The sequence below is a fragment of the Hydra vulgaris genome, chromosome 09, assembly GCF_038396675.1.
Source record: "Hydra vulgaris chromosome 09, alternate assembly HydraT2T_AEP".
Classification (NCBI taxonomy): Eukaryota; Metazoa; Cnidaria; class Hydrozoa; order Anthoathecata; family Hydridae; genus Hydra; species Hydra vulgaris.
This window is the reverse complement of record NC_088928.1, coordinates 25,742,222-25,758,440: the sequence shown is the minus strand read 5'-3', so window position 1 is coordinate 25,758,440 and position 16,219 is coordinate 25,742,222. Positions and strand designations below refer to the sequence as shown.

Genomic DNA, 16,219 nt, shown 5'->3' with positions numbered 1-16,219 from the left:
TTAATCTAATTTAATTATAACTAATTTAATATAATTTGACAAGTATTAACAAATGTTTTGAGTTTGCTCCATGTATATGTATATATTTATATATAGATATATATTTGAAACTATTTTGAATATATATTAGTGCTAGCCTACAATTTTGTTTAAAAAAAAAGAAATATGAAAAACTTAAAATATAAAATAGCCCTGAGTATAGCAAAAAATATAATTTAAAAAATGCCAATTTAGTTTTAAAAGTGACAATATGAAACTTGACAATATAAAAAAAGCTTTGATCGCGTTTACTTGATAACATGAAAAAGTTGACTTTATATTAAAAAGTTGCTTTTAGATACTCAATGCTTCATAAATACTACCTCTTTAGGTTTACAATGCATTAGTGACTCATTAATTAATTTCTTCCAAGTCTGCATTAGTGATCTTTATTTTCCTAAGTACTTTGTGATAATCTCTTTTGGTGTTTAGTTTAACTTCTGAAACAAAAATATGATTTTATACTTTTGTACGTCCTGAAGTTTGGTTCTCACCGGTATTATCCAACATAGTCACCTATGAATTTTTACTTTCTGCAGCAAGTGTCACTTTTTGGATTTATTTATTGTCACTTGTTTTATTCCTATTCGACCGTAACTAATTTAAGGAATTGTGAAAAAGCTTTATTTACATTTTTGTGTTGTGATGTTTTGTAAACAGTTCCTTCAATGTTACTTGACTTTCTTGAAAGCTTCTATATCTAAAGTCTGTAAACTTTTTGTTTGGCAAGCTGAAAAAAGTAGCTCACCGTTGTTTTCTACAACCAAGTCTAGTTTTTGAAATTTTATGCCCATCCATATTAAAAGCTTTGATTTTTTAGACCCTTTGATGAATCGGGTAGACTTCATTCGCACAAAGAACAGCTTTAACGTGCATAGTCCGGGCCACCACTGTGTCAGACGAAATTGGAGACCTTTATAAACATTGTATGGTAATAAAAATTGACAGTTGAAAAACATCATACCTGCATATTGAACATGTTATAATTTAAATGTAAACAGTTGTACGCTGTTTGCGTTTCTGCTAGTTTCTCAATAAAATATTAACTACTTTAACATTGCATATAATATGTGGATATAAATGCACATTAGATATACTTATGCATACCTTACATTTTAATCGACTAGAGTTGCTTGGTTTGAAATCACTTGTAGTTCGGCGCCTTAAACTTGCATTTAAAACATATTTTAAAATTTTTCACAAATTGGTTTGTACAGAAAAATCTATGTTGTTTGTAATTGATAACAAAAACTGCACCTGGGATCGTATTTATAAAATACACAAACAAATTTGTCGCTCAGATTCAATAAATAAAAAAATAGAAAATATAGCTTTTCTTACCGAGTTGCTGACTTATGGAATAATATGACCTTGGAAGCTGTGCATGCAAAAAAATATTTTAACATTTAAAAATAAAGTTAATAATTAATTTTACTTAAATTAATATTCTAAAAGGAACAACTATTTGTTTCCTTATAGTTTTGTAAATGTTTTTGTGGTGAAACATTTTTAATTTAAATAAGGGCACTCTGTATGTGTCCATCTTTGTATGGGCCAATGTATCCTTTAGAACATGTATTCGATTTTTTTATAAAATCAATCTGATCTAACCACTTATTAACGAGTAAAGTGAGATTCACTGCAAATATGTTTTTACCCTCAAATGCATTTGAAAATAGTAAAATTTTTTTTTTTCAAAAACCGTCTTTTTTATATGTCAATTCTTAGAAGGTTAAACTTTAGAATTTAACATTTCAAAAAATATTAAATCTGCTTTTTTGCTTCTAAATTAAAACATTATAAACCAAATATTATGTCAATATTCAAAAAATTAAATTTTGATTTATATTTTGTAGACCCAACTATAAACGATCTAGTGTTGCCACCCAACAAAATACCAATTGCTCGCTAAACATTTCAACAAATTCGCTGGGCATCTCATCTGATTATGCCAATTTGCGGTGTCAATAAGTCGGTGTATATCTGTGCCCGTTGGAATGTTTTTTTGAACAACTTTTATTTGTTCATTTTTATTCCGTAAGAAACTTTGTATGAAACAGTTAATTTATTTGAGTCAAGAAAAAAAAAACGAAATCTTTTCTTAGACACTAAAAAGGATTTACCCTGTTTTAAAATAATGACGACATCTTTTCTGAGATGTTAATAAAAAGGTGCATGCTTAAGAATAAAATCGCTTTAAAATGTTTTCCTTAATTTTTTTTTAATATAAATTTTTATCACTTTTTTTGTTTTTGCATTTTTTAATAAAAAATAGTGTTAAATAACAATTAAGACTAAAAAATACTTCTTATTGACGGTTTAGTATGCCTAATATCATGAAAAAAATACCTCTTATAGGTGGTTTTGTATGCGTAATATCATGAAAAAATACCAGAAACAAACACACGATACCGTTATTATTTTTAACTGGTATGAGCGAAATTAAAAACCATCTTTTAAATCCTAATAAAAAAAAAAAAAAATTATTTTTTGTTTTATATTTATTTAGTTTTTTATTTAAATTCCAACCTTACCGTATGCGTTATACAGAATTAGTTGCACTTTTGTGTTAGATTTTGACAAAACCCCATTCATATAGTATTTTTTTGTTGCAGGGTCTGTTTTTTTACCATATAAAAACTCTAAATATACATCTTTTCTAGTAACTTCACTTCTTGTAAACCCAGTTTGCAGAGAAAAATTTTCACTGCAATAGATGATCGGATGAGTATTTTTCAAAGCGTTTGCAATAACAAAAATACCTCCTAAAAACAATTGTTATTAATTATTATTAGCAAATATAAAATAGAATAACTAAAATATTAAACTAAAATAATACTATGCTAACTAAATAAACTAAGTAACAGTATTCGAAAATAAAATACGTTTTGTTTACTTAGACTGTTTCTAAATAAATTGTTCGGAAAAGGTTAGGGTAGAACAAAATTTTTAACTGTTATACTTTCGACATTTTATATTTAGTTATATGTAAAAAGTCTATTTTAAATTAACGGAGATAAATTAAAAAGAAATATGCAAATAAAACTAAAGCATATGGATTTTTCTTAAACTTTTAAATAAATGTAGTAAAAAATTACTGTTTTCGGCTATTTTTTTTAATTAAAAATGTATTTCTTAGAAACATGTATAAAATTTATGAGAAAATTACAAATATTTTGCTACAAATTTATTTCTACAGGCTTTTTTTTTTTGATTAAGAATATTACAAATTAAGTTTTTAAATTTTGAGCATTTTCTTTTAAAAGCAATAATTAAAAATATATACTTAAATAAATTAGTTCCTTATTGCTATCTTTAATATACTAAAATATTTTTTTTCTAACCGATTTCCGTAGCTTTAAGAATGATAGTTTCCAAAAATTTATTTTGTTGAGAATTAGCCATATTTCCTAACGTTTAAGTACCGTTTAAGTAATTTTACACAAGGTAAATTTTTGAAGAAAAAAACGTCGTAAATGTTTTATTGGTATTGATTTCAAATTTTTGTAATTCCATTCATTAACATTAAAAATTTATTGTGAAATTGTTTGTGCATGAATTCGAGTTTTGATGGTTAATTCTCAAACGTTTTTTTATTATTAATTTATTGCTATTGGAAGCAAATATTTTTTATTTTAAAAGTTTTTAAGACAGTAAAGCATACTATTCTTAAATGCAAAAGATAAGGTTAAAGAGGTATACCAGCTCCCCCAGAAATTTTAAAAAACAAAAATTAAAACTGATGAACAATTACTGGTTGACAATTAAACGTAGACGGATTTCAGAAAGCTTTACCTACAAAGTTCCATAAAAACTTTTTTTTTTTTAAGTTGCATTATTTTAAACTTGCTTTTAAATATTGAATATAGTTGAATATATAATCTTACGTAAATTTGTAGGTCTTTTAGCATTTAGTTTCAGTTTTTATGCTTTTTCTTTATTTGAAGTTTTTCAATACGCTGGCTAAAATTCCAGAAGAACCTTTTAATAAGAGTTGCGTTTTAAGTGGAACAGAATTTTGAAATACTTAGGTAAAAAATAGTATCACTAACTTTTTTATAAAAGGATTTTTTCTAAAGTCCGCTTTCAAGTACAAATCTTCAGACCCAAAAATTAAAAAAATATATCTGTTCAAAAAAATTTGAAACACAAATACACCTATTCTTCATTTGGCCTTTTTTATTTAGCTTTTGCTAAAACTTGACCAACCTGTGCAATTTTTTTATCTTATTTTCTATAACAACCGTTTACTAGGGCTTCCAGTTCGAACATGTTCAGATTCGAACGTTCGAACTTTTGCCATTTTTTAAGAGGTTCAAGATCGAACTTTTTTTCTCTTAATGTTCGAACACGTATATATATCAAAATTAGGTTCTTTATTATCATTTTTTAAAAGTTAAACCAACATTTTTTTTAAACAGTGACTTTTTTAGATATAAAATAGATCGTTAAAATTTATAAGTTAAAAAAAAAGACAAGGTAATATTAAAAAGTTAAAAAAAAAAGACAAGGTAATGTTAAAAAGTTAAAAAAACAAGACAAGGTAATATTAAAAAGTTAAAAAAAAAGACAAGGTAATATTAAAAATTAAAAAAAAAAGAGAAGGTAATATTAAAAAGTTAAAAAAAAAGACAAGGTAATATTAAAAAGTTAAAAAAAAAGACAAGGTAATATTAAAAAGTTAAAAAAAAAGACAAGGTAAGCTTTGACGAGCTAATATAAGTTTTAGTTGTAGGAAATAAAAAGTATGGATAAGTTCAAAGATTTAAGCACAACTAATCTGAGGCATGGGGCTATTTTGAATTTTTCAAAGAATTACAGAGTTCAAAGTGTAAACTCTGTAAATTTATTCTCAAAACACTTTGCTCGACAGCAACAGCTATTACAAGGCATTTAAAAACAAAACACAAAATTGAAATTCTTAAACGCAATAACTCTGTGCCCAAGGCTTAAGCAAACACTCCTGCTGTCAACATACCTCGATTGAAAGTTTTTTCAAAGATGGCTATAAAACTCTACCTGAAACATTAAGTCGACTATCTGCTATTAATAGAACCAGTTTTCACAGCATTGCTAAAAGTGAAATTTTGCGATCGGCATCAGCCCAGGCATACCAAATCCCTCAAAGACTTCAAACCGTTCACAATTTTGTCATTAAATACTTCAGGTTAGTCAAGAAACAAGTTATAAGTTCTTTGAAAATGAAACTTGAAGATAAAAGTACATTTAGTCTTACATTTGATGAGTATACTATAGCAAAAAACAGAAGATACAAGAACTTAAATCTACATTATAATGAAGGATTTCAATTGCTTAGAATGTTAAGAATCAAATACCAGCAACAAAAGCTATTAAATTGATCAGTAATAAGCCTAATTCATTTAATCTAGATATTGAATTGTATGCATTGTAGCTTCTGTTACTGATGGAGGTAGCTAAATAAAAAAAAGTGGTCAATTCACCAAACCTGAACATCGAGTGTGTTACAACCACGCTATTCATTTGTGATTGAAGGACTCTTTACAAAAAACAAAGTTGATGTGCATAGTTCTGATAACAACCCTGTTGATTATATGAAAGCTGTAGACTATAATCAAGATTACAGTAATGAGGAAGATGGGGCTAAAGTTAGCGATGATATTCAAACTGTTCATTCAGTTAGTGAAGATTCTTTTCCATTATTGGAACTTGAATAACAAGAAACTGTTGCAAAAATAAAAAAATTGTTAAAAAAGTTTTGTAGATCACCAGTGAGCAATGATGATGAACTTCAACCAAATATAATTAAAAATTTTAGAAAAAAAAGCTTTGATTCAAGTACAAAATGGAGCAGTACTATTGATATTCTTGAACGTTTTTTGGAGGTGCAAACAAAAGTAAAAATAGCTCTGATTGATATGAATATTGATTTTCCTCTAACTAAAAATGAGCTTGATGTCGTGAATAAACTTTGTGTTGCTAAAAAAATTGGTCATCAATACTCTTTTAAAAGAAGATGCTGATCTTTTGTCTTCCGAAATTGTGATTGAGTTTATGAAAAACTTTATGAAGCTAATACACCTATAAGTCAACTTGTTAAACAGATATTTGAATATAGAATATTTGAATGAAGAAAAATTCATTTAATTCGATTCATGAAGTAGTTGTCAAGTCCAAATGTCCTAAATAAAAATGACCATATTGGCAACAAGATTAAAAAAAAAAAAACAATTATTAATATAGCGATAATCAGAGATATCGTCCATCTGACGATATCTCTGATGATGACAAGGAAGTAAATAATAATAGTATAACTGATAATGTAAAAAGTGTCATAGATTTTTTCATCAAAATTGAATTGAATTTAGCTTAACAACTCAAACTTTTTATTGAACAATCAGACACTGAAATAAAATTTGACCATCGGAAATCGGAACAAACCTTGTTCAAAAGAAAATAGCTGTTTTTGAAGCGAGCAAAGCTAGGCCCGAGTATTTAGATTTAATTTTCAAAGCTCTTTAAACTATCCCTCCCACATCCGTAGAAGCTGAGAGAGCTTTTTCAAGTCTCGGACTTTTCGCTACTAAAATAAAAAGTTCTTTAAATGACGAAACTTTAGATGCACTAACTTATTAAAAGCAAACTTTAATGAGTACTCATTAATATTATTTACTTTTTTCCTAATTAATGATGATAAACAAATAAATACTTTCACGCATTCTTTGTATTACTTTTATGTATTTTAACATAACTAAAACAAAGTTCAAAATAGTTCGAAATTTTTTCCGTAACAGGTCGAACACGTTCAAGTTCCAACTTTAAAAAAAAAGTTCTTACTGGAAGCCTTACTGTTGACTAAAAAAGTCTTTCTTTCTCTTAAATTTTCTATTTTTATCATATGGTTAATTGTTTCATGTCAAAAGTTATTACTTATTGTCTATATTTAAAAATGGGGATGTACAACCGTAAGCAATGTGAATTGAAAACACTTTTGATAACTACCTTTATTTCAAATACCTTTAATGCAAATCTGATATGGTAATTTTCAATTAAATTGTCCTAAAAAAATGGTTTTACATCTGAGGCTTAGGAACCATAGGCGGAGTAAAACATTGTTTACTTCTGCTTTTTTTTACATAGTTATATACTTCTGCTTTTTTTTACAAATATATTTTTAAAGAGGGTTTTTAATATAACTACTTTTGAGCTCACTTATTTTTATAGCTTTTTAAGAGAAACTTATTTTCGTGTCTGCAGTTAGAAATCAGCTCCGATTTTTTGCTTAACAAACATTCTCCTTAAACAAAAAATCATTTTAACACTTCTATCTTTTTTTCATTAAAATCACTAACTTTTGATATGTGGTTAATTCTAATAAATTGCATTTTTTTGCATTTATTTACATTTTTGTCTATTCACAATAGGGTTCCGCTATGTTTATTATATTTTGTAGATCTTGTAAACTATCGCTCAACACTAATAAATCATTCGCATGAATAAATACTTCTGTTTTGATTCCACTTATCTGGGTTCCAAAATTTGTATTTTCAATCTGGCTTCTCATGTCTTTGATATTGATTAAAAATAACCTAAATGGCATAGGGTTTCCTTGCTTGACTCCAACTGATGTTTTGAAGATGTTTAAATGATAGTCTCCTCTAGCAACATATGTAAATACTCTTTAATGCTCTCCAAGTTACATCACTAACTTTTCTTAATAATTTGTGCATCATGATCTGTTTATTTATCGAATTCTCGACTAGCTTCAATGCTACTTACAATTAACGTTAGTTAAGCCATGCCAATTTTTTTAAAAATATTTGCAATTGCGTTTGATATCATGATTGACCATTTAGATCGTCTGCTTTTGCGTTTGCACCCTTTAAGACTGGAATAATTTTGTCCACATTGAAGAACCTTGCTAAGTTGTATTATTTTTTAAATTAATAATTTGCTACATATCGGAATTCCTTTTCCACCGTATTTTATCATTTTATATATTTGAGAAGCCGATTGATTTATTACTTTGCAAGCGGTGAATTCATTTTTTTCAGTTATGTTTATTTTGAAATTAGTCTGGTTGTTTCCGATTTGTGTCCTATATTCATTTACTTCTTTGTTCCCCTTTGAGGTGTCGGCAGGGCCAGAATTATACAACTTAGTACTATTTTATTGTTAAACTGATAGGTGCAGTCTTTTTTATGCATTCTCTTTTATTTACATCACCTTTTTTTTTTTTTTTAAACTCAAACTGTAACCAATAATTGATGAATTGGTACAAATTGTACAATTGTGCACATTGACATCTATATCTTTATTTAGCATAGTTACATTATTTAAAATCAATATATTAAGTTTAGCCTTAAAAGAGTTCACAAAAACAACATTAACAACATTAGAGTAGATAACAACAGTAGACAATCAATTCCAATAAAAAGATGTTTGTTTGTAAAATAAATGCCTAGGCAAAAATTTCTCAAATAATGGTCTGAAAAAGTTGTGTGTATAACGTTTAGTAAATATTGAAATCCTAAAATGTATTTTTTAAAATACCCAAACTTTTATTTTCTTTACTTATAGATAGATTTTTTCATTTAAAGTCAGGGCTAAAGACAACACTAAAATCTTTTCCAGTGATAGTGGCACTTGAAAATTTTGCATGGATTAAGTTCTTTTTGGGTTGTTTTTGCCAAAGTGCATAATTAGACGCTTCTAAGAATTAATCTTTAACTGCCATTCTTTGGATCAGTTGACAGCTTTTTCTTGATCATTTCAAAAGAAGTTAACTATAAATCAATAAAAAATATTTTTATGAAATGCTTCCATCCAATTTAACATTGTGCCAGAAATATTATTTACATTTAAATTCGAAGAATTAAATAATCTTTGCAAACTCCTGGTAAATTACGTCTACAGGTTTATCCTGAAATAAAAAGAAAATACAAAATTATGTCTACTGTCTAAAGTCGATTGTACAAGAGATTTTTCTTAAAAAAGTCATTTTGATGTGTCGAAAAAAGGTTATTTACATTTTGCAAATTCTTAACTAAATGCAAATACAGGAAACAGAAATGAGTAAAATCGGACAATAATTTAACGACAACAGTTTTCTTTCTTTTTTAAATTGAGTACTAATACTGACTGATAAAATACTGACTGATAAAATACTGACTGATAAAATACTGACTGATAAACTGATAAAATACTGACTGATAAACTGATAAAGTACTGACTGATAAAATACTGACTGATAAAATACTGACTGATTTCCCTCAAATAGGTAGTTTACTAAATTTAACAGAAGCTATAAATATATATGTAAGGGGTAAAGTTGTTCCAATTTTTTAAAACTGAAGCTTTTATAAGATCTGCCCACACTCCTTCGTATTTAAACGTTTCAATCTGTTAAAAATATTATTGTAGGAGATTATGTTCGTATCCAACTTTTTTTATAAAAATTGAATTTTGGTATTTATAATAAGAGAAGATAAACATCTTCTGTTATTGTGCTCTACAATTCATTTTTATTACCACTGGTGCATATAAATTTGCTGAATGGTCACACATGAGCAGTGAACACTTGAAGGAAAAATAAATTAAAATATTTGTTTCCGCTCAAGGTATATAGACCTAGTTAATTTATCTGATGTGCAAGCTGGACCTAGTAACCAAAAAAAAGAATATAAATTTTTTTCTAAAAAGAGTTAGTAATAACTTTTCATTAAAATTGTTTATATTTTAATTGTTTATATTTTACATTTTAATTTTAAAAATTCTGGTTCAAGTTTATTGTTATCATTTTTTCCAATATGTGTTAATGCTTGCATTTTCTTTTTATTTTATGTTAGCCATTTATAGTTTAAAAGTCTATAAATGTTTTTCAAAAATTGGTTATTAAAAGAGCTTTTTTTTAGACATTTTCTTTACATGGTTTATCTCAATAGTTTTATCTCCAAAATAATGTGGAGAAAAAAGTTTTCTGATATTTTACAGTAGTTAGCGGAAGTGGATTTTCGACTTTTTTGCAATTTTCATTTTGTTCTGTTTACTAAGAAAAAAAATGACTTTTTACAATTTTATCTTTTTGAAATGGTTTTCTGATTTATATATTTAAACTAATAGTGACTGAAAATAAATCATATTTTGACTTTAAATTAAAAAGCATCGAAGTTGTGTATTCCGTTTGAATATTCTTGTATTCCGTCGAAATATTCTTGTATTTCGTCACAGTATTCTTGTATTCCGTCGAAATAGTCTTGTATTCCGTCGGAATATTCTTGTATACCGTCAAGATACTTTATTTTAATGCCTTATGTTTGATAAACATACTTTTCATGATGTTTGATGACCTTATAATTTCGAGCATAAATTATATAATTTAATTCCTTAACTCAAAATAAAATCAAAAATTATGTTATGATTATATTTTTAAGTATTTATTTATGCATTTTATATAAACATACACATTCAGTTTTATTTTTAAACAACTTTTTTCTATCTTCTTTTTGTTCTGTGTTACTTTGGTGTAGGCAAGAAAAATGTTAATTAAAGTTATTACTGCAATAAAAAAAGTTTGTTAACGTTTCCGTCATATAAACTCATTTCACTATTTAAAAATGAAATGGATAGGAATAGAAAAGTTTGAAGTGAAAACATTTCCCAAAATGAACGTGTTTGTTTTTTCGTTTTAAATCTCATTTTTAAAAAACAACTAAAACAGAACACTAAAACGTTTGTCAACGCGCAATATTGCGGAGCTTAGAACGTGTATATTTCAAACTTTGGAATTAAAATTTCACTTCCAAAGATCCACAACCGTAGATCGCCGTGTAGAACAAGATAATTCTAACCTCGTGATCTGTCCCACAGAAATGTGGTGCAGATAAGATGAGCAAATCACACTTTGAATTAATTGCACGTCAGCTCAGCAACGTATAACATACCTGGTAGTAAAAGAGTATGCATTTTCAGCCTCAACTCAAATAGCTATTTTCCGCCTATAGATCCATGCGTTAAAAGGAATGAGACATATATTTCAAACATTTTGATGTTTAGCATCGGTTAAACGTTTACAATATTGACTAACATAAGTCAATACTGTAAACATTTAATCAATATTTATAAAAGTTTATTAAATTTAATAAGCGTATACATTAAAAGAATTGAAGCATACACCAAAATTTATATTTAAGTTAAAACATAAATTTTGGTGTATGTTTCAATCCTTTTAATACGTTTGCGTATTAAGTTACGTAAGTTACGTTCGAAAGTTTTAAATATTTTTATGGTTTTGCTTCAATAGTTTAATAATATCTGAATTTAGAATTTAAAAAATGTTAAACACTTTTTTTTTTTAACTTAGATGGTCAACACGTTTTTTAAAGAAGGGGGTAAGAGGGTAAGCTCATTCCCACATTATTTGAAGCACTATTTAACTTTTTAATACAAAGGCCCGCAAAAGACCTTATTAACACAAATTTAATGTAATCTTAAGCATTATATATAAAGCTGTGTTACTTTATACCGTAATTTTTCCAAAAATAAATTTTTTATAAAAAATTAACTAACTTGATACACGTATCAACATGTAACCACGGTGACCAAATGTTAACTTAAAAGATAACAAGCCTAATTATATTAAGCCCTATCAAATATAATTCTTTCTTTTTAAAACTTGTTTATAGTTTGTCTTTTAAGTGGAACCTTGTATTTAAAAATACACTTTATGGCTGATACTTTAGAGAACAGAGTTTTAGAAAGTCTTATTGATTACGCAAAAAGTTCAGGTAAAAGTTTTTAACAGTTAATAGATAAACAAAAATTATATTTACGTTTAAATTAAATTATGTTTGTTTTACATTAGCATTTTTTTTTGTTTAAATACTGTTAATTTAAACTTATATTTTAAAGGTGCATCCTTTGTGATTGCTAACGCTCTTCTTCTAAGAAATCCTATAATATACTGCAGCCAATCGTTTTCTCGCGAAACTGGTTTTACAAGGGGCGAAGTTACAAAAAAAGATGCTTTTCTATATTTTTTATGCGGAAACCTTACATCTTTATGTTCTCAAGAAACTTTGAAAAATGCTGTTCTTTCAAAATCCAAAACTCAGATTGAAATGATACTTTATAATGTAGCAGGTAATTTAGATCATTAAAAAATTTTACACTGAAAGAGAAAAAAAAGTTTTAATTTCATTTTATGCTAAATTTGTTTCAAGGTTTAAAAAAATGGTACCTCGTCTCACTATTACCAGTGAAAGATTCAAACAAGGTTGTTTCTCTTTTAGCAATATTCTTTCATGATATCAGTTATATTAAAGTACCTATAACAGGTAAATTTTTTTGCGTATGCCTAATAATATATATATGTATATATATATATATATATATATATATATATATATATATATATATATATATATATATATATATATATATATATATATATATATATATATATATATATATATATATATATATATATATATATATATATATATACAACAGATTTTCATCAGCTGCAACACCTTTTCTAAATACTACTCATAAAGGGATTTTTGAGGATTTTCTTAACCAAATGTTTATACATATTCATTATGATTGTCGGGAAATCGAATAGAAAAAAAACAGAACCCTAAAATTGTATTTTATAGTTTTATATTATTCTTATAAATATTTTGACAGCTTATAAGCATGCGAAATTTGCGTAGCAAATAATGATTTCTGCAAAATCCTGTATTAAGTGTAAAACTATCAAGAGTAAAACTTAAAAAATAAGTAAGTACTTTAAAACAATTTGTTGTTCCAAAAACTTGGTTCCTGTTTAGCTTATATTTAGCATATCCATTTCTGTTTCTAACTTTAATGTAAGTAGAAAAATTAGAACTTTTTTGTATAAAAACTGAATGTGGTAGAAGACAAATATACTTAAAAGGCTAAAGGTATCGAAAATTTGAAAAATAAACGTCACATCGGAAAGAATTATAAACATATGATAATAATAAAATTTTTTGTAAGAAAAAACTCAGTCAGATCAATTTTAACTTATTTAAAAACTTGCTACTTATTATTAACTAAAAAAAATTAGAATAATGTTAATTAATATATAATGTTAACTAATATATAATTTGAAACTCTTATTGCTCAGGAGTTTTAAGTATATTTTATAAAAATTATTTAAAAATATTTTAAGTATATTTTATAATAATTATTTAAAAATATTTTAAGTATATTTAACAACAATTATTTAAAATTATTTTGAATATATTTTATATTATTTATTTACATAAGATGTGACAAAATAGCTCTTTTGACACGTCATAACATGTAAGCAACTACTTTTTCATTTTTTGAAATTTAAAGGTTTACTATATATATTAGAACTTTTAAATGTTGTTTTTAAATTCTGTTAAATCTGTTGTTAACTCTGATTTTGAAATAAAACTGTTTGATATGAGATAAAACTGTTAAAAACTAGTTAAAAATCGTATTAAAATTAATTTTTTTTGAAAGCTTTTCCGAATCTGTAAAACATTCTAAAATTAAACATTAAATTTATTTTTTTATCGCAAAAAAATACTTTGATAAAACTTAAACCTCATTATAAACAATAAAATCTGATTAAATGCAAAGCGTTTTTTTAAAAAAAAAAAAGAAAAAAACTAATTTCCCTCAAACAGGATGTTATCAGGTGCGCTTTTTAATGGTGTTTTTGTTTTTGTACTCTGATTGCTCTAATATTTTGCTGTATTTTTTTTGTTAAATCCTAATATTTTAATGATTAATTTTTGCCATGTTTGGCACTTTCGACATGCTTTGAGATGCTTAGCATGCTATTTAGAATAAGTGTTTTATGTTCTTTGGATGTTTGTTCTGCTGTAACACCAAGCGGGACCTTCTGGTTAGTAAAGTACTACTTCATATATCTGAAGTAGTATTTTACTAGGTAAATGCTGCTTTGAGATAAATTGTAGTTTAACCTAAAAAATTAAAATAGGATTCTAAAGCTTTGAATCTTCCCATGATGAACCATCTTCCCTTGAAACAATTTGTTTGTAATGTATTTTCAAAGAAGATTTCACTTGCGTAAAAATTTATCATTATTAGATTATACTAATATAATTTATAGCTCTATTTTTTTTAGTTTAAAATACAATTTATCTCAAAACAGCATTTATCAACTAAATCAAACAAATGCTAATATTACCTTGCTGAAAATAATAATACTTACATACTTGTGTCTTTTAACATCATGTAGAATGGGAGTCTGGTTACTTTGAAAAACGTGGTAAACTAAATGTCCTAAACATTGATATAAACAGTTTAAAAATAAATAAGTTATCTTCATTTTAACTACGTTCCAGATATTTATGTAGAGAGACTAACATTTTACATAAGATTATGACATCGTTAGAACTATTAAATTTTAAACACAAATTAACTGATGTCTGATAATTTTTTTTTTCAAAAAGTTTCTCTAACTTTTATCAGTGAAGAAGAGGTTTTACTTTTTGTTATTAAAAGGTGCTCAAAAAAAAATCATATTCAGGTGCTGGGATTATGACGATAATTTCTAAATTAAATTTTGGACCAATCTTTTATATTGATTTTCAAACAAAGTAGTTTTGTTTAATGATTTCAATATTAAAGCAATTTAAATAAAACCTCAACGCGCTTTATCATAATTTAAAAATATATTCAAATTTTATCAAAATGTATTATGGAGCTCAAAAATAAGACAAAATATTTTGTCATATCTTTTGATACGACAAAAGATTGGCACTGTGAAACTTTTACCGTTTAATAAATTTAGCTGTAAAATACATTTTCTGGAGTCAAACTTTATGACACAATGTGTAGATTTACATTATAAGTATAATTTCTTTCTGGCATTGTAATACAAGTTGTTTTTGAAAAAAGGTTCTGGCGATAAGATCATTGTAATCTTCTACCAGACACCTTAGCTTATACTATTAGTATAATTATTGTTATTATTGATTTTATTATTATTATTAATATTAACATTGTTATTGTAGCATGTTATAAACTCTATCAATAATATTGTGAACATAAGAATATTAGTATATATATTATTTTTATTATATTATTAACATTAGTTGGTACATTTTAATTTTCATATAAAATACACCAAATAATTTCTTATTTTTTTAATAAACTTATGCTTGCTTTTATTTATTACTATTGTTTTTTCTTTTTTTGTTGCTATTTTTGTTTATTTTATTTAGGTGCCACTCCATTGACTAGATTTTAACTAAATGATTGACAACTAACTTGCTTTATAAAAATCATAATAAAATTTGTAGTTTTTCCATTTCTGATTGAATAAATGGATAAATATACATATATTAATAAGCTACTTCAAAAGTAATTTAATATTATATTTATGTTAGTATGTCTGTCATAGAGTATATTATATATGTAATATTGATAATAAATGTATATATATATATATATATATATATATATATATATATATATATATATATATATATATATATATATATATATATATATATATATATATATATATATATATATATATATATATATATATATATATATATATATATTTATATATATATATATATATATATATATATATATATATATATATATATATATATATACATATATATACCCAGTAAACACACAAACGTCTACTAAACGTCAAAACAACGTTTCAACAAAACGTTCAGATATAGTCAATTATCAGTTTACAATGAAATCCAGATTAACGTTTAAAACAAACGTCTATAAAACGTATTCAAACGTATTTTAGACGTCTATTATAGGATTATTATACGTGTATAAAGCGTATAGATTTTGTTTAATTTGCGTTTAAGTCTAGTCTAAGTAACGTATACAAAGCGTTTAGATTTAGTCTAAGTAAACGTACATTAAACTTGTCTATTAGTTTCTTTAATTTTGTAAACGTAAATTTAATTTATTTAAGTTTTAAAACTAATATAAGTTAAAAATACGTTATAACTTTTTAACTTTAGATAAGTAATACGAGCTATATAGGTCGTGAAATTTATAAATAAGATATAGTGAAAAAGACCTGGTCTTATTTTTTATATTTTCAATAACTATTATAATATGATTGTAAACTTTTATACTTTACTACATATACTATACTTTTATTTTAAAAAACTATTTATAAAGTTATAAACTTATA

General features: G+C 25.5%; 2 protein-coding genes across 2 annotated transcripts in view; one reads left to right on the top strand and one right to left on the bottom strand.

The window, feature by feature from the left end:
* LOC100211128 (potassium voltage-gated channel subfamily H member 2) overlaps positions 1-3,488 on the bottom strand; it is a 43,604-nt gene extending 40,116 nt beyond the window's left edge. The window contains exons 1-3 of the mRNA XM_065805155.1: positions 3,384-3,488; positions 2,574-2,804; positions 2,389-2,502 (exon numbers count right to left, since the gene is read on the bottom strand). Of these exons, the coding sequence (XP_065661227.1) occupies positions 2,389-2,502; positions 2,574-2,804; positions 3,384-3,444 (406 nt within the window). The 5' untranslated portion in view covers positions 3,445-3,488. The remainder of the gene's footprint in view (positions 1-2,388; positions 2,503-2,573; positions 2,805-3,383) is intronic.
* An 8,183-nt stretch (positions 3,489-11,671) lies between these two features.
* The window catches only part of LOC100201901 (potassium voltage-gated channel subfamily H member 1), a 33,328-nt gene continuing 28,780 nt past the window's right edge, over positions 11,672-16,219 (top strand). Inside the window, exons 1-3 of the mRNA XM_065805154.1 lie at positions 11,672-11,804; positions 11,929-12,159; positions 12,240-12,353. Of these exons, the coding sequence (XP_065661226.1) occupies positions 11,744-11,804; positions 11,929-12,159; positions 12,240-12,353 (406 nt within the window). The 5' untranslated portion in view covers positions 11,672-11,743. The remainder of the gene's footprint in view (positions 11,805-11,928; positions 12,160-12,239; positions 12,354-16,219) is intronic.